This window comes from Grampus griseus (genome assembly GCF_964374135.1).
Source record: "Grampus griseus genome assembly, chromosome: 8".
In the NCBI taxonomy this organism is placed as follows: Eukaryota; Metazoa; Chordata; class Mammalia; order Artiodactyla; family Delphinidae; genus Grampus; species Grampus griseus.
Window position 1 is genome coordinate 104985478 of NC_139002.1, and position 22662 is coordinate 105008139.

Here is a 22662-nt window from a genome sequence, read left to right on the forward strand (position 1 = left end):
ATGTCTTGGTCCTGGGTCCGTGTCCAGAGTTTTTGGTGTTGGGTCTAGAACCCTGGTCTGGGATTGATGGTCCAAGCCCAGGTCTGGGCCCTGCCCCTAAGTCCAGGGTTTGGAGTCATGATAGTGGTCTGAGTCTGGGGGTGGAATCAAGGTTGGGGTCAGTAACCAAGATGGGATCAAGGTGGTGGTCTGTGGTTGGGATCAGTGAGGTCATGGTCCAAAATCTGGATCTGGGGTCCTGTTGCAGGTCGGGGGTCAGTGTCAGGATCTGGGTTTGAAGGGGGTTGGGCCCAGGGTGGTGATCTGAGGTCATGGTCAGAGTCTGAGGTGGTGGTCCAAGGTCTAGGTCTGGGGTCCTGTTTGGAGTCTGGGGTCAGGAATGTTATCCGGGTCTGGCGTCAGGTTTCCGACTCTGTCCAAGGTCAGGGGTCAGGGGTTATAGCTACAGTCGGAGATCCAAGTCCCTGGGATCACGTTCTGCAATGGCAGTCTGGGGTCACAGCCATGGTCTGTCTTGGAGCCTGGGATCCGAGTTGTGATCTGAGCTGTGGTCAAGGTCTGGGTCTAGGGTCTTCTTCTGGCCAGGGTCCCTGTCGTGTTCCAAGTCTGAGGTCAGAGTCATGGCTGGGGGTCGGGGTCAGAGAGCGGAGGACCTGGTTGGGGGCTGAGGCGGGGTCTTGGTGCCGCGGGGGTCAGGCTCGGTCCAGCCCGCGCGGCCTCCAGGGGGCGCCGCCGCCCGCCCGCCCGCCCGCCCGGCCCCTCGCGGGCTCGCTGGCGCTGTGCGCGGCAGGCGGGGTCGGAGGCGGCGGCGGCTCCGGGGCGCGGGCGGCGGCGGTGGCGGCGGCGGCGGCGGTGGCGGCGGCGGCGACGGCGGCGGCGGCGGCGGCGGCGGCGGCCCGACTGCAGTCCCGGCGGGAGCCGAGCGAGCCGGGCCGGGCCTGAGCCGGCGCCATGGGGCGGCGCCGCCTGTGAGCCGCGGCGAGCGGAGCCGCGGGCGCCCAGCGGGGCCAGGCAGGCGGCGGCGCCCGAGGCCGACGGAGCGGCCGGGCCGGGCCGAGCGCGCCGAGCGGAGCGGAGCCGAGCGGCGGGAGAGGCCGCCGCCGCCGCCAAGATGGCGGACCTGGAGGCGGTGCTGGCCGATGTGAGCTACCTGATGGCCATGGAGAAGAGCAAGGCCACGCCGGCCGCGCGCGCCAGCAAGAAGATTCTGCTGCCCGAGCCCAGGTGAGGCGGGCGCCGGCCCCGGCCCGCCGGCCCCTCGGCCCCGCTCCCCGAGCCCCGACCCCGCAGCCCCAGACCACCCGGGCACTGGCCCCGAGACCCCCTCTGCCCCGCCAGCTCTCCGCGTCCCGCAGCCCTGACCGGACCCCTGCGCCCCAGGCCCTGTGCACCTGAACCCGGAGCACCCCAACGCCGGGGCTTTCCAGTTGCACTGGCTCCCCGACCCGCTCAGTGCCCCTGCCCTACCCTGCTGCCTTTCCCTTCACACACTCCGCCTGGCCCCCTTCTCCGTCAGCCCCTCGCCCTTGCCTTCTCCCCCAGAGCCTCCGTGCTCCCCTTTTTCCTCCTCCGGGTGGCCCCGGGTCCCGTGGAGTCCCCTCCTCTGCCTGCCCATCTACCTGGCCTGACTATATCGCCCATCCTTTCGCCGCCCCTACTCTCGGCATCCCCGCCTTGGGGTTCCACACCCCCCCCCCGCCCCTGGTCCCCCTCGGGTGGACACTTCTGTGAGGTTTGGGGCAGACAAGTCTTCCCGGATCTTCCCCATTCTTCTGGCGGGTCACCGGCCTGGGGTGGGGATTGAGAGTGCTTTGGGGGCCGGGGTAGCGTGGGGATCAGGGTATGGTGTGCGCCACATCCCTCAGTCCCTCTCCCCTCGAATCCCTCCTCTGGTGAGGCCCGCCTGTGGTGCCCCGTGGGTACTGTTTGCCAGGGGACGTCCCAGCACCCCTGCAGCAGCTGGACCACAGCTGCCACCTTTCTGTGAGGTAACTGATACCATTGCACCTGATATCCAAGTTTCATCTGTTCAGGATTTGGGCACAGGAGTGGACAGGATACGGACAATAGCTGAGGCTGTCCAGCATTTTACGGCTTCTAGAGTATTTTCCCATTGCCTGAGCCTCACAGCAGCCCATGGGCGGGTAGGTCAGGTGTGGTTTTGTCCCCATGGAACAGGTGGGGAAGCTGAAGGCCCAGAGGTGAGTGGCCTGCCCAGTGTCACCGGCATCCAGGGTGGTGGCTGGCCACCAGATCGGGGCTTCCGGCTTCTGGTTCCACACTGTGTCCACCACTGTGGCCTGAGCCAGGGGGGCCTGGCCATTCTGCATCTACAGGAGCCATGTGCCCACCACGATCTCTCATGCTGCGTGGTGAGGCCAGCCCCAGAAGCTCCTCCATCCCTGCCTAAGAGTTGCCATGCTGGTGCCCTGCCAGCCCAGGAGCCTGGGCCCGTCCTAGCTCTCCTGGTCTTATCATGTGACTTTGGGCAAGTCCCTTCCCATTTCTGGGCCTCGGTTTTCTCATCTGTGAAATGTGGATGGTGTGAAATAAGGACTGTGACTCTGTGGCATCCTGAGTTTGAAGCAGGGCCCAAGGCTGCGGTGGTGGGGAGGGGGTACGGTGCCCATGTCTCTGGTGCCCTCCTCTGTGACCCGTTCTCTGGGTTTCAGATTGACTGAACACCAGGCCTGGGAGAGGAAAATTGGCCTGCGTTTTGAAAAGGCCGTTAGGGCCCTTTTTTTCTAAGACATTTGCAATCAGATTTCTCAAAACGGGAACCAGACTGACTGTCAGCTGCGGGCTGTCCAGGGAGCGGCGACAGTTAGAACAGAAATGAGTTCAGAAATGACAAAGCCACGAGGGAGGAAATGGGGGAGTCACCCTCTGGGTCTCACAGCGGCTCTCCTTGGTGGCCTTGGCCTCGAGACCCTCTGGCAGGTTGGACTTCTGCAAAGTATGAGGCGGGGCCTTTTCTGGAACTCTCTCTGTTTGGGTAATCTCGCCCCAGAATGCATTGCTCCTGATGGGGCCCCGCCTTGGGTTGGCTCTGCAGGTGTTAGAACCGTGAGCAACAAGATGTTCCTCTTTTCCTGTCCCCTTTACATCCGTGATATTGATGGTGGTGATAGGAGTAATGGTGGAAATTATAATTATTTATTTTTGACCTTTGTCATCTCAGTCGATCCAAAAACTAACCTGTGAGGTTGGCAAGGCCATGCCTTGCATGTAGTAGTTGCTCAAGAAACATCAGGACTGTGTATAGTGTCTGAAACCAGGTGAGCTGTGAGTTTTAGGGGAACACAGGAGGAGACCGAGAGCCAGGTGTCAAGGGCTCTCAGGTAGGGTCACCGTCTGGCGGCACCGCATTGGGCAAATTGCCCACACCTGTGAGATGGACTAGAGGAGCAGTGACTGTTAGTGAGCTGAGGCTGGGGAAGGGCCTAGGAATCCAGGCCTCCCGCCTCGGAGGATATGCCACTCTTTGCTTTATGCTTCGCCCACCCCCTGTGTCAGATGTCTCCTGCCCTGAAGATCATTATGACTGTATCTTACGTCTGCCTGGCACTTCCTAGTTTGCAAAGTGCTTTTTACTCCATTTTATCCTTTTCACGACTGTGGGAAACAGGCATGGCAGGTGGTATTTTCCCACTTAATAGTTGAAGCAACTGAGGCTGGGAGAGGGGAAGAGACTTGGTCCCAGAGGCGAGGTGGCACTTGAACTTGGGGTCTCTGGACTCCTGCTATGCATCATTTCTTCCACACACCCCTCTGTACCTCTGCTCTCAGCCCGGTCCTTGTTTTGTGGAATGTGGCAGCTGGCACCCCTGGCCCGGAAGCACAAGGGCAGCCCCCGGCACCATCAAGGCCCAGCCCCTCGCCGCCGGCTGGGATAGAGCTGAGCTGCTGTGGCAAAGCTAGTGCACGGAGGAGATGGCTCCACGCCTGGGGTCAGGGCCAGGGACGAAGGCCGCGGTTTGTCTATGACAAGGTGCCATTTGGAGCCGTTCCCATCGTGGGGTGGTCCCTCTTGGCAGCCTCCCTGCGGCTGGTGCCCAGGTTGTGGCTTGGCCGGGAGCTGGAGCTGCCATCACAGCTCTGACTTCTGAGCGCTGCGGAACAGGAGCTGTTGGGCACAGTGCCACTCAGTTGGCACGCGGGCTTTCCCTTCTGTCACCCTATAGAACCCGAGGAAACAGACCCATTTCTCGCACTTCTCATGGAGGGAGGCAGCAGTGCAGCTGGAATCAGGAGACCGGCTTCTAATCCCACCGCAGTCCCAGCTCACATGGGCACCAGCATGTCCCTTATGCTGGCCCAGCCTGCCTCCGTTTCCACCTCGGTAAAACGAGGGGCTGCCCTTCACCGGTGACCTCTCCGCTCCTTCGGCCCTCGGGGTCTGTGGTCTGGGCCTCTCCCTGAAGGAGCCGCTGTCTCGCTTTCCCGGCAGCGGCAGCAGTCCTGCAATTAGCGTCATTTGCTTCATGTGACCACGGAGGCCTCGTGTAATTAATCTCTGGGCTCCTGGCGGAGGAGACCGGCCTGGGCGGTCCCAGGAGATGTCCCTGCCTTCCCTGGTGACAGTGGCAGCCCCAGCGGCAGATGTCAGAGCCCGGTGCCTCTTGCAGCCTCCCATTCTCTCGGCTCTTCCTTTCCTGGTCCCTCCCCCACCGTGGATTTCCTCCTTCCTGCCCTTTTCTGGCTTCCCCGTCTCCCAGACCCGCAGCTCTTCCTCCGCTGCTTCTTCATTCCTGTTAACTCTTTGCTCCCAGGACTTCCTGCCCTTGATTTGTGGAGCGGGAAGAGGTGCAGGGAGTGGTTTTCTCCCTTCCTTCTCCTTCCAGTTCTGCATCACCAGGAGAAACCCTGCTGTTTTCAGCCTTTATCCCTTACCCAGAACTTTCCACTCCAGTAGCAGCGTTCTCCGCCCCCGCCTCCCCCCACAAAACAAGATCCTCTTTTGGGCAGTCATTCCCTCTGGGCCTTTGAAGCCCCCGCGTTCCCCAGGAATGGGTCTCCGGGACATCTTTTCCCATCTGTTCTCCTTTCCAGATCATGGGGTTTCACATTTTTGCCATTAAGTTGCTCGCCCGCCTGCTGTTCCCTCAGTAAAAGGATTTGAAGGGCGCGTGAGCATGACAGGTTGGAATCCGTGTCGGGGAATCTGGGCTCTGTCAACCCGGGAAAAACGTGTCCTATTAATGCACGATTAATTCCTAGTAGTAAACTCCCGGTGACATCAGGTGTAGGCAGGCTCTGCAGCGGTGTTTCCTGCCTGCCCCGGGCACCCAGGGAGGCTCTGCAGGGGGGCCGAGCACCTGGGGGCCGGTGGGGTGGGTCTGCGTGCACACGGCTGGTGCTTCCAGGATACCACGCTCCCGCCTCAGAACAGACAGCAGAAGCCACGAGCACGTGAGAGTCTTTGAGGAGCGCACAGCCTCCAGCACACCTGCCCTTTGTTCCTGTGGCCCCGAGGGGCCAGTGTCCTCTGCTGGACACATAAGACAGAGTCACACTCGAGTTCTCACTAACCTGTTTCAAACAGGAAAAATGAGGCGTTTGGCTGCAGCCTTTTCTAAAACAATAACCTGCCCTCTCTGCATCGCTGCTGACAGGGAGGGTAGTGTCTCCGCGGGCCAAAGAGCGGGGTTTCAGAAGTGGGTTTTCAGGTGTGAATGTGTTAGCAGCTCTGTTCTCTGAGCAGGGGGTTCTCTGACTCTGGAGGCCATTCTGGGTTTGGGGTCGGGGATGGCCCCCTTTCTGGGAGCTGCAGGGCAGGGAGCCCTGGAAGCTGTTCTGAGGTGATGGCAGCAGTGAATTGCGGGGTGTAGAGGTCGTGATGTGTGACAAGGCCGCCGGAGTGCCTTTTCCCGCACATCCTGCAAGCTGTCACTTTGTGGCCACCGTGCCCTGGGGAACCTGGGTCGCTGCGGACACTCGTGGTGGGCTCGTGTGTGGTGCCCCGTGCTGTCATTTTCTCTTCTCTGGCCCAGGACTTGCTCCAGAGTTGGCCGTTTGGGTTGGTCTTCCCCATTTGATGTGTGGCCCTGTCCTCGAGCTCAGAGGATGTTGTCAGCCCCAAGGAGAGTCATTGAGAAATATTAATAAGAAGCCCCAGGGGACTTCCTCATGCTGCTGCCACCTCGGTGCCAGGTTTCCTGGAAATGCCATGGAGGAGCGTCCCAGCCACGGCTGCAGCCTCTGATCTGCTGGCTTAACCGCCGTCGCCTCCCAGAGCGTGACGGTTCCCGGCGTGGCTGCACCATGCCCGCCAGGCCCGGAGTCCCTGGGCCAGCTTGCACCGTCCTCGGTTTCGTGGTTCTGGCATTCCTGTCACACGGGAGCACAGGAGCCATGGCCCTTGGCCGGCCAGGTGCCGGCCAAGGCTGCCCCCAGCCTGATGGGCTCCCGCAGCCACTGGCAGTGGGTGGAGGGCAAGGCGGGCAGGGCAAGAGTCCGGGGTCCCCTGGGACTCTGCACCCAGCTCTCCGGCAGAGGCTGGGCTAGGCCCTTGCCTGGTGGGAGGCCCTTTCTCAGGGAGGGCTGGACTTTTTCTTGCCGCTAACTTGGTTGGGACTCAGGGTGAGCTACTCAGCTTCTTCTGGCCTTGATTTCCTCACCATCAAGATGAGTGTGTTTGCTTCTGACCCTGCGGTCCCTCCCGGTCCATACAAGCTACGGTTTGTGACCCTGAGTGGGTGTCATCTGTGAGGCCCGTGTACCACAGAGTGAAGGACTTAGCTTTCCCTTTGAACCATGTGGTGCCGGAAGGTGCCGGAAGTCCTCCCCTTCAGCCCTAACCCCCTCCCTGCCGTCCCATCACCCCAGCCCGCGCTCTGGGCTGGGAGGGCGGAAGTGCTCTCTCCCCTGGTGTCAGGCTGGGCCTGCTCCTCAGAGCAGCTGGAGCAGAGTGAGCAGCCCTGGCTGTCGGGCAGCGGGGCCGGGCAGCTCCTGCCAGGGAGCCCTTGCTCCTTTGGCAGGGCAGGTATCGGGCTCTGCCCACTGGGGCCCCCAGACTGTGCGGCACGAGTGCCTGAGGCTGGTCTGTGAGCAGAGTGGAGTGGCAGCCGCTCAGGCTCAGGTTCGGGGGTGGGGTGCTCATGGGCCCAGCCGCGGGGCAGGCTTGCCAGTCAGAGCCCCACCCTCTGAGGACACAGCAGGTGTGGGGCTGAGACCCCAGCAAGACCGGGTGGCTTCTGGTCACATTCCAGAAGGAGGCGCTTGCTGGGGGTTCCAGCAGGAGGGCTCCCTTCAGGAGAGGGAGGGAGCTGACGGCCCTCGCAGCAGGGCTGCGTTCTCTTGCTGTGTCCTCTCCGCCTTTTTCAGTGGCCAGCTCAGTGTTGGCAATTCAGCATTTGTTGACATCCTCATTTTACAAGTGGGGAAACTGGACATTTAAAGTCTGTGACTTGGCCTGGCCTCAGGGAGGGAGGTGGGGAGGGCCATTTGGAGCCCAGGCCTGGGTACCCGTCCGACTGCAGCAACTAAGGCCACTGAGGCCGTTCCCTGGAGGGACTGGGTCCTTCGGGGGCTGGGGGTGGGGCTGGGGCGGGGAGGGTGCAGATACTGGGCTCTCTGGACAACCTGGAGTCCATCTGGGGACCACGTGCTCCTGGATATCAGAGTTGTTGACCTGGGCGGGGACAGGAATGCTGCTCTGGGGCCTTCGCCACTCAGACTCCGCCAGTATCAGGGAGAGGGGGTAGGAGATGAAGGTGACCCAGCCCAGGAGGCCGCCACCGCCTCCTGTGCCAGCCTGTACTTGCCACCCTGGCGGGAGCATCCCCCATAACACACTTGTCTAACCTGCCAGCTCCCTGGGCTCCAGCCCTGTGGGAATGGACAGGAAACCCTAACGTTGCAGCCTTGGGGGCCTCTCCTTCAAGGACTCCGCCGAGTCTGACCTCGTGTTTGGTTGGGGGGGTGTGTTTATTTTATTTAGAAAACATTTTTTCTTTTTAAGGAAGAAAGTGGAAGTGCTGCGGGCTGGGAAGAATGCTGTGGCCATCCACCCTGTGCAGCCTTCCGAGGGAGGCAGGGTCTGGCCACTGAGCAGCGCGGAGCCCGGGCCTTTCCTCCGCGCCCTGGGCCGAGCCGGTGGCAGAGCCCCCAGGAGGGCAGAAGGCCCGCGCCGGGTGCCATGCCTGGAGAGGAGCTGGCGGCTCCGCTCTCTCGCGGGCAGGCCCTCTGCGAGCGTGTTTCCCGGCCTTTGCACGTCCAGCCCACGAGCCTGCGGCGGGAAGTGGCGGCACTGCTCTGGGCTGGGCATTCCCATCGCGCCGCCTTGGCTGAGCTGGCGCCAGTCTTGCTGGTTCAGGGGCAGGGGCTTCCCAGTGACTACTGCAGGGGCTATGCCCAGCTGCCCCGTAGGGTCATCTGACAGGCCGGAGTCACCCTGCCTGTCACCTGCATCTGCCTGTCTGGACGTTCCCTCTGACTATCCAGCCCCATGGAAGATCGACATCTTGTGATATTTCTTCCCTCTTTATTGCTTTGTCCACCTCCCAGGAGAAATCTGGCCCTCGCAGGGTCCCCGGGCTCCACACCTCTACCTCCCGGCTGCCTGGTCTCGTGACCCTGCCAAGCCTTCGCTACCTTGGACTGGGCCCACCCCGCTGTGCTTCACCCAGCACACCCCCCGGCCTGTTTCCCTGTCCGAACGGGAGGCCCCAAGCTGTCCCTCGCAGAGCTGGGAGCCCTGAGAGATCGGCGCAGAATGCGCCCCACAGACTCCCTGGGCTCCCTGTCTCCAGTCCGCAGGCCCCAGGGTGGGGGCTGTGTCTTGCTCAGTGTCACAGATTTTTTAGCTTCTGATGTGTGTGAAGTGCATGAGGGACTTGGGGGCTGGTCTCACCTCCTGAGTCCCTGGGAGTCCCACGGGGCCAGGGAGATGTGTCCTTGACGGTGGCTGGTGGATGTGAGCAGGTGTGTGGCCCCCAGGAGGGGAGAGTGTGCCAGCGTGGCTGAGGGCCACGTCCCGGCCTTGGAGTCCCTGTGGTTGTGGAGGGCGTCCTCACTTTCTGGGAGGGAACCGGCTCTGACGTGGTAGTTCAGGGCCACTGGGCCGTTGGCCCTCAGCTGGGGCTCTTCCCTTGTCGGCTGGAGTCACAGGATGGCGACACAGGAGGGCTGTCCAGGTCATCGGCACCCTTCTTCCTGTTGGAGACAGTTTTCGGAGGAGGTCACGGCATCTCTGAGTGTCTGGGGGGAGGGGTCACAGCTCCAGGACTGCTCACGCCGGCTCTGCACGCTCCCATGTTGTCTTGCGTGGCCCGAATGCGGACGAGGGCCCGGGAGGGCCTGGGCCTCCACCCAGACCACCTGAGAAGGAAAGTGCTGAGCAGGACAGGGCAGGAGTCGCCCCACCTGCGAGCCCAGGCCAGGGGTTGGGCGGCGTCTGCTGGCTGCACTGGCCCTGCCTGGAGCCTTCTCTCCTCAGGCCCCCTCTCTGATGGGGCCCAGGGCCTCAAGACCCCCAGAGGGCCTCGTCAGCTCTTCTTCTGTCCTTCCATCCATCCATCCAACAGACGAGCCTGCTCCTACCCCACCTTGTTTCTTCCCCTCCTTCCTGGCCCAGTGTCATCAGCTACCTGGGCTTCCTCCTGTGGTACCTACCCCCAGCAGAGTCTGCCCGCTCACCCGCCGCCCTGGACCGAGCTTCCCAAGTGTTGTCTGCTGAGCCTCTGCCCTGCCCCGTGGCTCATCCCTGGCTGGGTCTTCCCTGCCTGCCCCCATGCCCACCCACCTGCCCTGGACTTTGTCACCTGTGACATCCTGTTTGCATTTGAGGAACCCAGTGAGGTTCTGCCTTCTCCACACGGCCTCTCCCAATGACCCAGAACATTCTTTCCTGTCTGAGTCTCCTCCAGATGACAGGGCCCCACTCAGGCTTTGTCTCATGCTGTCTTATGTCACAGAACCACCAGTGCAGGACTGGGAGGGCCTGCCTGGGGGGGGCAGGGTTGCATGGCACCTTCCACTAGGTGATGGGCAGCAGGACCCTGTGCTGGGCTCCAACAGGGGTACGGGGATACAGAGAGGTGGGCACACAGAGTCCTCTTCATCCGTGGCCTGCTGGCAGCCCCACGTATCCTGAGGCCTGTGAGCATCGTACAGGCTCAGGTGTGACTGCCCAGCACGGCCCTCCGTATGGGCAGCTGGAACCCAGGCTAGTGAGGTCCAAATGGGACCACAGCTGGTTGGCAGGGTGGGACTGCAGGTGGCCCAGGAAAGGAGAGGAAGGGACAGCAAGAAGTGACTGAGGCGTGAAGCGTGGCCAGGTGTGGCTTTCCCAGACAGCACTCGGCAGTGGGGGGAGATAGCCGGGGGCGGGGAGTGTGGGCTTGGGCTTCCGTGGTCACAACAGTGGCCTCTGCTCTGCTGCCCTCCCAGGCGACCCAGGGGCAGGGGGTTTTACTTCGGGTATCAGGGACACGGGAGCTGAGGCTTGGCTTTTCTTTTTCAATATTGAGATATAATTCACATAACATAAAATTCATCATGTTAAAGTGTACAATTCAACACATTTACTGTGTTGTGCAACCTTCACCACTGCCTGATTCCAGAACATTTCCATCACCTTATAAAGAAACCCTGTGCCCATTAGAAGTTATTCCCCTTTTCTTCTCCAGCCTGACACTCACTAGCCTGCTTTCTGTCTGTAGACTTGCCTGTTCTGGACAGGTGGTATAAATGGAATCATATAACATGTGGCCTTTAGTGACTGTCCGTTCACGTAGCAGAATCCTCTTAGGTTTATCCATACCCTGCGCACACGCACACCAGCACTTCACTCCACTTCCTGGCCAAGTAGTATCCCATTGTCAGGATGGGCCATATTTTCGTGACCCATCATTTGCTGATGGGTGAGTCCTGGCTTTTGAGGTTTGGCCAAGTTCCTAAAGCCAGACAAGGCAGCGCTGGGACCAGGCTTCTGAGCAGCCACCTGCTGGTCACCCTAGCTGTGGGGGACAGAGCCTTGGTAGGCAGGCACAGCATTGCTCAGGTCCCTCTGGTGTGGCCACGGTCAGGTCCAACAGGGGTGGCTGCCTTCTTGGAGGGAGCGATGACACCCACCAGCAGTGCCCTCCACTCTGGATTCTGGGAGAGGAAGCAGCGACCTTCCAGGGAAGCAGGGCCAGCAGGCCTGACAGGAGCCTTGGGGGCTCCAGGTCACCCCGGCCCCTGTGTCTTTCAGCATCCGCAGCGTCATGCAGAAGTACCTGGAGGACCGGGGCGAGGTGACCTTTGAGAAGGTCTTCTCCCAGAAGCTGGGTGAGTACGGTGGGGGCTCTGCCGGCCCTGGGGCTTCTGCCACTTGTCCTGCTGCCCAGGCCTGGGGGGGTGTGGGCAGGATGACGCCGGGGCCGCCTTCCTGCCCCCATCCCAGCCGACTGGGCTGTGCTCCCCTCTCCCAGGAGGTTTGGCCTCCCAACCACCGGGGCAGGGGGCAGGGCAGCCAGCGAGCCCCCCGCCTCCCTCGGTGACAGCAGGCAGGGCGGTGACGTAGTGCCCTCCCAGCCCCTGGCCGTCAGCCCCGGAGCCCCCTGAAGGGGCGGGGCCAGCAGTCTCCCAGGGCCGCCAGGGAAGTTCCTCCTTTGGGGTTTGTTTTTGAGAGTTGCAGCTTCCCCTTGGTGCAGGCACAGCTGCTCGGGGCCGTTGGTAGAACTGACAGGAAGGGGCGGGGCCCTTCCTGTGGCGCCCGCCAGGCTGTGGTCGCCCCCGCCACCCCCACGGGCCTTCTTTGTGAGCAGCCTGCTTTGGCCGGCCCCTCCGTTCCTCGTCCTCAGTGCCCGTGTCTTAGAGGCTTCGTGGGTCCACCCCACGGACCTGGCACACAGGGAAGGGTGAGGCGGGGCACAGGGAAGCAGGCTCCGGCCACACACAGCTCCGGCTCTGAAATGGGAGTGGCCCGGCCTGGCAGGGTCGGGGCGTTGGAGGTCAGGCTTAGCGAGTCAGTGTGTCGGGAAGCACGCCGTGTGGGTCCCCTGCCTGTGCTGTGTGACCTGGCACATTGCTTCACCTCTCTGAGTCTCACCTGGGAGCTAGGACTCAGGAGCCCCGCTGCCGAAGACTGTTGGAGGGCCAGGTGAGGCGGTGGCAGTGAAAGCCCCTGGCCCATGGGAAGCCCTGGTCACAAGTTACTAAAGGCACACTCTCGAAAGGCCAGTCTGCCCTTACCAGAAGTGCTGGCCGCGAGCTCTGGCAGAGGTGGAGGTGCCCAGGCAGTGGGGACGGTGCCCCCAAGAGGTGTGGAAAGTCACCCAGCTCGAGCCTGGTCACGCGTGTTGGGCTGGAGGGAGTAGAGACCACCCTTCCTTCTGCTTTGCCCTCCAGGGCTGCTCTGGGGCCAGGCTTCCGGCCCCCGTCCCTGGGGAGGATGAGGCCTAGCCCACGCAAGGTCTCCCGTGAGCCCTTCCTGCAGCCCGGCTCACCTCTTCCCTTCCCCAGAGGCCCATGCCCTGTGAGGCCCCCTGCACCAAGGCCACACTCTCTGGCCTGTCCTTCCCAGGACCTGCCACTGGACAGAAGGGCCCTGAGTTCTACCCATGCTGCCGCACACCGCCTGCCTGACAGGTCTCCCTGAGCCTCGGTTTCCCCAGCTGGACCTGCCCTCCCTGTCTGCCAGTTTCTCATGGCTGCTGTGAAAATCAGCCAGATGACAGAGGGGGGTGTAAGGCCCAGGGAGAGGGACACCCCCCCGCCCCCACCCGGAGGCTGCCTTCCTGCCCCCACGCAGCAGCCCTGGCCTGGGCTGGGTGGACCTCACTGACCCTGCACAGCCTGACCGGTGGGTGTGTCGCCCTCCTTGAGGAGCTACAGGCCCCAGACTGCAGTGAGAGGGTGGGGGACCCGGGCGCCAGAGTCTACTCCCCACCTCTGCCTCACCAGGGCACCTGTCACTTTCTAGCCATCATCTGAGGAAGCAGATTCTGAGAGGGGTAGAGATGCAGGCGCCCCGACCCCGAATCCAAGAATCTTTGGTTGGCGACAGCCTCCGAGGCCACCTTGCCCAGCCTCTGCCTGGGGCAGAGATCACCTCTGCCACCTCCTCGGCCAGTTCTGCCCAGGAAGCCCCAAGCCCACCCCACCCTCCATGATGGGCAGGGCTCTGCGGGGTGTGTGGCTCGGCGTGATGCACGATGCTTGCTTTCAGGGTACCTGCTCTTCCGAGACTTCTGCCTGAAGCACCTGGAGGAGGCCAAGCCCTTGGTGGAGTTCTACGAGGGGGTAAGGCTGGGCTAGCCTGGCCCTGCTGCGCATGGAGAAAGGGGCAGGGCTGGGGCTGCTTTCGCTGAATCTGTAAGACACCCCCGCGCCCCGCTGGGCCAAAGCTCACCTGTGGGGATCTTGTCCTCTAGATCAAGAAATACGAGAAGCTGGAGACAGAGGAGGAGCGCCTGGCCTGCAGCCGGGAGATCTTTGACACGTACATCATGAAGGAGCTGCTGGCCTGCTCACACGTGAGTGCCCGGGCCCGCGTGCTGGCAGGGGCGTGGGGACGGGAGGGGTGGCCCCGTGGAGAACGAACACACCTCTGTCTTCCCCAGCCCTTCTCGAAAAGCGCCATCGAGCACGTCCAGGGCCATCTGGCGAAGAAGCAGGTGCCTCCGGATCTCTTCCAGGTGTGTGCTGGCCTTTTCCCCGCTGCTGCCCAGCCCGGCCGGGGTCCCCCTTGGGCAGCACAGGTCCCAGAGCCTGGTCAGCTCCCACTCTGGCTCAGCCACCAACCTCCCGCTTCCTCCTGTAGCCATACATCGAAGAGATCTGTCAGAACCTCCGAGGAGATGTGTTCCAGAAATTCATTGAGAGGTGAGAGCGGGCTGTGAGCGGCAGCAGAAGGTGGGGAAGGGCCGCTCTGAGAAGGGGCGTGGATGGCGCGGAGGAGAGAAGCCAGCCTGCTTTAGTCCCCAACGCGCGGGCCCCTGGGGCTGTCTACACGCCAGCGCGGGGGCTCCTAAGAGGTCGTCACCTCCCCGACACTCCCCGACACTCCCGCCCCACCCTTCCCAGCACCAGGCACCTCCAAGCCTGTCCAGGGAGGGTCGAAAGGGAGCGAGGGACCACCCACGCATCTTCCCTCCCATGGACTGTCTAGCCCCTTGCTGGGCCCGTCGGGGTTGAGAAGCATCAGGCTGGTGGTAGGGATGGGCCCGAGAGGACACACTGCCACCCCGCTGCCCAGTGTGGCCTTCACGGTGCATGGGAGTTGTAGGCAGATTTCAGCTCCACGCAGGGAACAGCTTTCTTAATGTCCCAGCTGCTTAGTCGTGGAGTGGGGGCTTCACAGGGAATGAGTGGTGTGTCCCTGGAAGTATGCAAGCAGGGATGGGGTGAGCATTGTTGTGGATGTGGTAGCAGGAAGTCGGGGTCAGACTGGAAGACCTCACCTCTAAGCTTATCTCATCCCAACAGGAACCCACAGACAGACAGCAGCGCCAGCATTGTGGGGGCTGGGGGCAGCTCGGGCTGGCAGTCTTCCTGGGCAACCCCAGAAGAGGGCACTGCGGCTCGGGAGTCCAGGGGATGGTAGTGGGTGAGGCCGGCTCACCCCAGCATCATTTCACTCACTTTCTAAGGCTCAACTGAGCCTGGTTTCTTCTCTCGCAGCGATAAATTCACACGATTTTGCCAGTGGAAGAATGTGGAGCTCAACATCCATGTGAGTGGGCTGGGTGGGCGTGGAGAGCCCCCTCCCTGCTGCCCCTCCCCAGGGACCCGGGCCCCAGGGCTGGGCCAGGGCCGGGGAGGCCAGGGGAGTCGACCCTTCAACGCCCAGGGGCTGGCTGTGGGGTTGGTGCAGGAGCCCAGCGGGGACAGCTCAAGGCAGGGAAGCACATGGCGACGGTGGCCCCAGGGCGGGGCCCAGGCATCCTGCAGTGACCCCGTTGCTGCCGTCCCCGCAGCTGACCATGAACGACTTCAGCGTGCACCGTATCATCGGGCGAGGGGGCTTCGGCGAGGTCTACGGGTGCCGGAAGGCCGACACGGGCAAGATGTGAGCACTTGGTGGCATGCCTGAGGGAGAGGAGGGCCACGGAGGGGTGCCCTGAATGGGCAGGTGTCCGCAGAGGGCCACACACGGTTCTTGCTCTGTTACCTGCCGTGGCCCCTGGAGCCCCGGCCCACCAGCACTTCTGCCCTCTCTCTGTCTCTGTGTCATACGCTTGTCGTGGTGTCTAGTCTTCCCCACAAGGGCCCTGAGGACTGCCCACCCCACCTCACCCCTGGGGCCCTGCACTGCAGGTGCCAGCAGACCGCCTGACCAACCAGCCCCTCCCCTGCAGGTATGCCATGAAGTGTCTGGACAAGAAGCGCATCAAGATGAAGCAAGGGGAGACACTGGCCCTGAACGAGCGCATCATGCTCTCCCTCGTCAGCACCGGGGTGAGCGGGCAGCAGGCCACCAGCTCAGCCTTTGGCTCCGAACCTGGCACAGCTTCTGCTGACCTCCTCTCCCACCCCTTCCTAGGACTGCCCGTTCATCGTCTGCATGTCGTACGCGTTCCACACGCCAGACAAGCTCAGCTTCATCCTGGATCTCATGAACGGTGAGTGCCCGGCCTGGCCCCAGGTGGACCTCGGGGCTGGGGGCCGGGGTGGGAGCTGAGCACCCCCCTGCTCGGCTGCTTCCCTCAGGCGGGGACCTGCACTACCACCTGTCCCAGCACGGGGTCTTCTCTGAGGCCGACATGCGCTTCTATGCGGCCGAGATCATCCTGGGCCTGGAGCACATGCACAACCGCTTTGTCGTCTACCGGGACCTGAAGGTGAGGCGCCCCGCCCTCCTCCCAGCACGGGCTGCCCCCGTTCCCAAGACAGGCCCGGCCCGGCTCCTCGCCTGCGCGCCCCCGACCCAGGGCCCTGTCCCTGGACACCCATACCCTCTAGAGCAAAGACAGCGCCCCAGCTGGCGTCTTGCCCGGCCGGGCCCTGTCCTGAGCTGCTCGGGGGACGGCTCACTGGGCTTCCTCCACAGCCGGCCAACATCCTGCTGGACGAGCATGGCCACGTGCGCATCTCAGACCTGGGCCTGGCCTGCGACTTTTCCAAGAAGAAGCCCCACGCCAGCGTGTGAGTGCCCCAGCCCCCTCTCCCTTCCCGCACCCTCCACCAGACCCACTCATGGCCTCCTCGCTCCCACAGGGGCACCCACGGGTACATGGCCCCCGAGGTTCTGCAGAAGGGCGTGGCCTACGATAGCAGCGCCGACTGGTTCTCCCTGGGCTGCATGCTCTTCAAGCTGCTGCGAGGGTGAGCGGCCGTCCCGGGGCGGTGGGGGGGGCGGGACAGAGACAGGCTCTTCCCCAGGCCATCCAGAGCGGGGCGGGGGTGGGGGGTGGCGGGACAGAGACAGGCTCTTCCCCGGGCCGGCAAGGATCGTCCACGCTGCCTGCCTCAGTTTCCCCATTCCCGTCCTCTGACCTTGGACTTCGGCCTTTCTTGCCCAGGCATAGCCCTTTCCGGCAGCACAAGACCAAAGACAAGCATGAGATCGACAGAATGACATTGACCATGGTGCGTGGAGGGTCCCAGCCCGGGGAGGCTGGGCGGAGTCCACGGGGGGCCACAGTGAGGCTGGAGTCTCCTGCGGGCATCAGGGTCTCACCCGCCAGCAGCCATCTCCAGCCGCTTAACCCCACTCTGGCCTCCTTCCCTGTAGGCTCTCGTCTCTCTGTCGTCAGAGCAGAGATGCCTGCTAGGGGCCAGTTAGGAAGCTCTCCCTCTGCTGGGGGCCTGGACCCTCCTGCCCCTGCCCCAAGCAGCCTCAGGAGCCCCAGAGCTGGGATGGGGCCCGGGCCTCTGCCGACGTCCCCCTACTCCTCCCTGCAGGCTGTGGAGCTGCCCGACTCCTTTTCCCCTGAGCTCCGCTCCTTGCTGGAGGGGCTGCTACAGAGAGACGTCAACAGGAGGCTAGGCTGCTTGGGCCGAGGGTGAGTGCCTGAGACCAGGGCCATTGTCCCAGGCCTTCCCTCCCTGCTGGGCCCTGGGTGGTGTCCACGCTGCTGTGTCTAGGCCTCTGCAGTGGGCTGCTGGGCCAGTCTGCCCAAGCCTCTGCCTGTGCCCCTAAGAAGACAAGGCCTGTGTCCTGTCACTGGAGCCTCATCCATGGTCCCAGCCTCCTTTGAAGAGTTCACAAGCTGGGGCGTGGCCAGCCCTGCCCAGTGTTCTCAGGGGGAGGGCTGCCTGCGGTGCAGCTGCTGGAGGTGGGTGTGGACCAGCTTCCCGAGGGGCCTTGTAACACAGATGATGAGGGCAGCAGCCTTTTATGTTTATTAAACATACACTAAGCGCTGGGCATGATGTTGCAAGATTCACAATATTAAAACTCACGGCAGCCCTACGATGTGGGAACTGCTGTTCTCCCCGTTTTAGAGATGGGGAAACCGGATGAGGTTTAAAGGACTTGCCCAAGGTCGCAGAGCCAGAGAGTGGCTGAACCAGGAGTTAACCTGGGCCACCTGCCCCACAGCCCAGGCTTTGCTCCCTGGCCTGGGTGGTGCCAAGCCCCAATGACCCGCTCTCCCTGCAGGGCCCAGGAAGTGAAGGAGAGCCCCTTCTTCCGTTCCCTGGACTGGCAGATGGTCTTCCTGCAGAAGGTAACAGCCTGGGGGCCGGGGCCGGGGCCGGGTGGGGCCCTCTGTAGCCCCTGCCCCGAGCTGATGCTCAGCCCCTGTTCTGCTGCAGTACCCTCCCCCGCTAATGCCCCCACGAGGGGAGGTGAATGCGGCAGACGCCTTCGACATTGGCTCCTTTGATGAGGAGGACACAAAAGGAATCAAGGTACTGGGCCTTGCCTGGCCTCTCAGCCCTGAGTTCTAAGCCCAGCCCGGCTGGCATCCTCCTCCCTCCTCTGCCCTGTGAGACCCCCATGCCAGCCCCGTCTGCCTGTTGGGCCTCAGGCTTCTCCTCCCCAAACATCCCTGGGGGCGGCAGTTGGACCAGACCACCCTGCCCTGGGGCCCTGCGGCCAGGCAGGCCTGTGGCCGATGGATGTCTCTTCCCTGGCCCTGCGGTGAAGTTACTGGACAGCGACCAGGAGCTCTACCGCAACTTCCCCCTCACCATCTCGGAGCGGTGGCAGCAGGAGGTGGCAGAGACTGTCTTCGACACCATCAACGCTGAGACAGACCGGCTGGAGGCCCGCAAGAAAACCAAAAACAAGCAGCTGGGCCACGAGGAAGGTGAGGGTTGGCGGCTGCTGTGGGCGCCCAGTGCCCACCTTAAAGATCGGAAACAGGCTCAGGTTTCAGCCAAGGTCACAGCCAGAGAGCAGCCGACCCAGGATTCAAACCCGGGCGGAGCGGGCCCGGCTGAGTCCCCCTCTCTTACTCTCTTGCATCAGACTACGCCCTGGGCAAGGACTGCATCATGCACGGCTACATGTCCAAGATGGGCAACCCCTTCCTGACCCAGTGGCAGCGGCGGTACTTCTACCTGTTCCCCAACCGGCTCGAGTGGCGGGGCGAGGGCGAGGCCCCGGTAAGGAGCGGGCCGGGGCCGGGAGCCCCTGGGGTTGGCGGCTGGCGGGGCCTGTCCCGCGCCCTCACCGCCCACTCCCCGCCCTGCAGCAGAGCCTGCTGACCATGGAGGAGATCCAGTCGGTGGAGGAGACACAGATCAAGGAGCGAAAGTGCCTCCTCCTCAAGATCCGCGGCGGCAAGCAGTTCGTCCTGCAGTGCGACGTGAGTGGGGGCCCGGGGCGGTGGGCGGGGGCGGGGCCAGAGTGGCCTTCGGGCCCCCCCTGACAGACCTCGGGGTGTGTGCAGAGCGACCCCGAGCTGGTGCAATGGAAGAAGGAGCTGCGTGACGCCTACCGCGAGGCCCAGCAGCTGGTGCAGCGGGTGCCCAAGATGAAGAACAAGCCGCGCTCGCCTGTCGTGGAGCTGAGCAAGGTGCCGCTGGTGCAGCGCGGCAGCGCCAACGGCCTCTGACCTGCTGCCGCCACCCGCCCGGCCGCCCTCCTGCCCGCCCGCCTTTTATAAACCTCTAATTTATTTTGTTGAATTTTTATTATTTGGTTTCCCGCCAAGCGGAAAAGGTTTTATTTTGTAATTATTGTGATTTCCTGTGGCCCCAGCCTGGCCCAGCCCCCAGGGAGGGGCCCGCTTGCCTTGGCTCCCGCTGCCGCCCACCCAGCCACTGTCCAGCCACCCTCGGCCCCGCCCCCAGGGGCCACCCACCCCCGGTGTCTTCCCGTGCAGGGAGAGCAGCCGCCCCCAGCGGCCCTCCTGCCCCTTCCCCAGGGATGGTGCCACGTGGAGTTGGGCCACCTCCAGCTCTGTGCCCACAGCCCAGCTGGGTGGCCCGGCATTCCCCAGCCCAGGGGAGGCCGCAGGGCAGGGATGCTACTTGAATTTTCCCACCGCGGCCCCTCCTGTAACAGGGACATAGCCCTGCACTGACCTGCCCTCCAGCTAGTCGGTAGACAAGGGGGCCCGTTGTCTCCCTGACCCCAGGGCCTCCCGCGTGACTTAGGCTCCTGCACCCTTTCTTGGGAAGGGTCCCCCGTTCCCACCTTCCCTGGACACCGTGGGGCTTGGCCAGGAGGGTGGTGTTGGCAGCGGCTGCTGCTGCCCTCACCGAAGCCCCCTCTTCTTCCCACCCCAAGCGCCCAGGCTCAGGGACCACAGAAAAGGCACCTGTGGATTGTGCCACGCTGGCCTCGCCTGGCCCCGAGCCCCCCTTCCCTGGGCTGGGCAGGGCCTCTTCTGCCCAGGACCACAGGGGGCCGGCCTGGGCTGGCCGGGCAGCACAGTGAGAGGGGGCCGGGTGGGGCAGCCCTCCCCACGCCAGGCCGCTCCGTGCGTGCCCCCGGCCGTCCAGCTCCAGAGCCCCGTGTCCCGTCAGTGCCACTGCCCACAGGGCGCCACCTCGCCCGCAGCATGCCCCCTCATGCCAGTCGCTGCCGTGTGTGGTGTCGCGCCCTCTCCCCCAGGGCTGCGTCAGCGGGCCCTCCACTCCCATCTACTCACCCCACCCCCCCGGGGTGTCTCTTTGCCGATTTTTGAATGTGATTTTAAAGAGTGAAAAATGATATACGCGTTTTTATAAAAAATGGTGCCTGACTCCTTGGCTGTGTCAGACTCTTTTGTGCCCGATGGTCATTTTCAGTCTCCACGGGGCTGGGGCCTGAGGAGAGGGTCTTGGTGGTGCCAGATCCCCTCCACCTCCACAGCCGGCATCCACGGCCAGCCCAGGCCCAAGCACCCCGGGGCGGGGAGGGGCTCCCACTCCGCCCCTCCTACCCTGTGGGAGCAGAAGGGGTCTTCCGCCCACTGCCAGGGAAGCAGGAGGAGGTGCCTGCCCTTTGGTGCCTGGTGTCATGTTTGGACCGACCGAGCCCACCTGGCCCTCCAGGACCCATGCTGAGGACACCCCTGTGGACAGATGAGCACCTCTGCCCTTGGGGCCACACCGCAGTCTCTGGCCTTCGCCTTCTCTGGCTTTGGTCTTACCTCCGGCCTTGCTGTGCAGCCTCCAGTAGAGGTCCCTGAAGCCTGAGCCTGAGGGATACCCCAGCACCAGACCTCATGTACCCAGAGGCTCTGTTCAACTTTCTTTTCCCCAAGTCCCTGCCGTCCAGGCCCACACGGGTGATGTCGCTGCTGCCCGCTCCATGCAGGACTCTGCTGGCAAGGACTCAGCTCCACGGAGCCTCTGAGGAAATGGCTTTTCAGCTGGGCCTCCAGCACTGGGGTGGAGGAGGTGGGGATGCATTTCCGATGCAGGGAAGGGCCCGGCAGTCAGGAGTGGCTCAGGTTGGCAGGAGCACTGTGGGAAGGAGCCAGGCCTGGGAGGCCCTGAATGCAGGCTGAACCCACCCCAGAGCCCAGGGGCACTTAGTGACTGCACGACGAAGATGGCAATGGAGATGCAGCCCGAACCTGGATAGGCTCTGGGGAGTCCTTGCAGGCTCTGGACCGGGGCTGCATGATGAGAGCTGGCTGTAGAACAAGTTGCTTGTTACCACAGGCAGGACGTGTGGAAGGAGGTGAAGGACAGGAGGCAGGGAGACGGGTGAAGGGCCACTGATTCTGTCCAGGGAAGAGATGTCATAATGATGGTGGTGGTAAAGGAAGAGATGCAAAGGGGTCAGATGGGAAGAACGTGGCCCAGTGGGAATGGGCGGGACCTGGGGACGAGACAGAAGTGGGAGTCCAAAATGGCACAGCAGGAGGCCTGTGCTATCACTCAGAGTCACGACAGCCAGGGAGCAGAGCTGGCCGGAAGGGAAGAGGGTGAATGTGGCTGCATCTGGTTTGGAAACTGCTGATGGATTGCATGGGACATCAGGCACAAAGGTGTCCCAGAGGGAGCTGAAATGTGGTCCTGGAGGTGGCATCAGGGTGACAGTGGGAACAGACAGGCTTTCAGCTGGGAGAAGCCAGACTGGGAGTCGGGGAGGGACAACAGGGGCCCCGGGAAAGGGTTGAGAAGACAGTGGAATTAGGAGTCAAGGGCTGGGGGGGGGGGAGTTATGTCCAAGGCCGCAGAAATCAGGAGAGGCTGGGCCTGAGACAGTCCCGTTAGATTTGGGGTGAAGAGGGCTTGGAGACAGGGTAGCCTCTTTTAAGGAAGATGGAGGCTAGAGAAGGCTGCAGCAGAGCCAGCCGGCAGGGACTGATTTTAGAGTTCTGGACATTCAGAGGCCTTTAAGCTGTCCTAGACCCAAGGACATTACAATGACCTGATGACACCACAGCGTAGGGTAGCAAAGTGATCCCAGAGAGCACAGGAGCCACCTGGCCACAGTGAGAGGGCAGGGTGAAAATGGCAACTAGGGCCTCCCAGCCCAGAGACGCAGCTCAAACATCTACATCAAACTATCTGGTCATTTTTTAAATAGGGAGACTGAAACCAGAAGGTCAGCCTTGGCCAAGCCTGGCCACTGCCTCACCAAAACCCAGGCTAAGGCCAGGGTAAGGACACCGGAGCTCAACCAACGGAGGAGGCCTGCACCCTGGTTCCGGTGTGGGTGGAGGGGCTGGCCCTGATTTCGAAACTCTCCTTCCTCTCCTGACACTGGCAGCAAAGTGCAGCCTCTGCAAAAGGGATGTACGCGATGGATGAAAGCAGCCACTCACGGTGAACAGCCCTCCAGAAGACCTAGAGCTAGCCAGGCCTGCTCCCCCACCCCCCCGTACCCCCATTCCTGACTCCAGTGCACCCCCCACCCCAGGGCAAGGTCCAGCCTGTGGTGTGCCGGCAGCATACACTGGCCCAGGTCCCTGAGAAAGGTGCTTCAGGCTAAGCTGGTCAGCACTTAGGGGCATCTCCGAGCACTTAGGGGCATCTCCGATGGGGAGGCAAGCCCGCACCTCGCATCCCACCCGCACACACAGGCCTGGTCTGTAACCGCGGGGTCTGGGTAAGAACACGGGGTCACAGGCAAGGAACTGCCGGGGAAACGCGCGTACCCCAAGAGCCACCGGCCCGCGGCCCGCTGAGCACGCACGCGCACACTCGCGCTCACGTCCCGGGGACCCCGGCCCCGCCCCTCGCCGAACCGCCCAGTCTCCGGACTCCCTCCTTCCCCTTCCGGACCCGCCAGGATGGGTCTGCGCCGTGTCTGAGACGCCCCCTGCCGGGCGCTGGCGGAGCTGCATCCAGGCCCCGCCCTCCGGAACGCCCTCCGCAGACCCTTCCCGGCTGAGACCC

At 63.0% G+C, this 22662-nt stretch overlaps 1 protein-coding gene across 2 annotated transcripts; it reads left to right on the top strand.

The window, feature by feature from the left end:
• Positions 1-1054: 1054 nt before the first annotated feature.
• GRK2 (G protein-coupled receptor kinase 2) lies at positions 1055-18948 on the top strand. Of its 2 annotated transcripts, none has more exons than XM_082661290.1 (21): positions 1055-1224; positions 11198-11274; positions 13157-13230; positions 13362-13463; positions 13551-13625; positions 13751-13812; positions 14611-14662; positions 14907-14998; positions 15288-15387; positions 15473-15551; positions 15640-15770; positions 15980-16074; positions 16147-16254; positions 16452-16518; positions 16834-16934; positions 17534-17600; positions 17689-17784; positions 18023-18185; positions 18347-18483; positions 18573-18686; positions 18771-18948. In XM_082661290.1, exons 1-21 carry the CDS (start codon positions 1112-1114, stop codon positions 18933-18935), a joined length of 2070 nt encoding a protein of 689 aa, XP_082517416.1. In that variant the 5' UTR covers positions 1055-1111; the 3' UTR covers positions 18936-18948. The 2 variants fall into 2 exon arrangements, with proteins under 2 accessions (XP_082517416.1, XP_082517417.1); XM_082661291.1 differs by having other exon boundaries at positions 18576-18686.
• The last annotated feature ends 3714 nt before the right edge of the window (positions 18949-22662 follow it).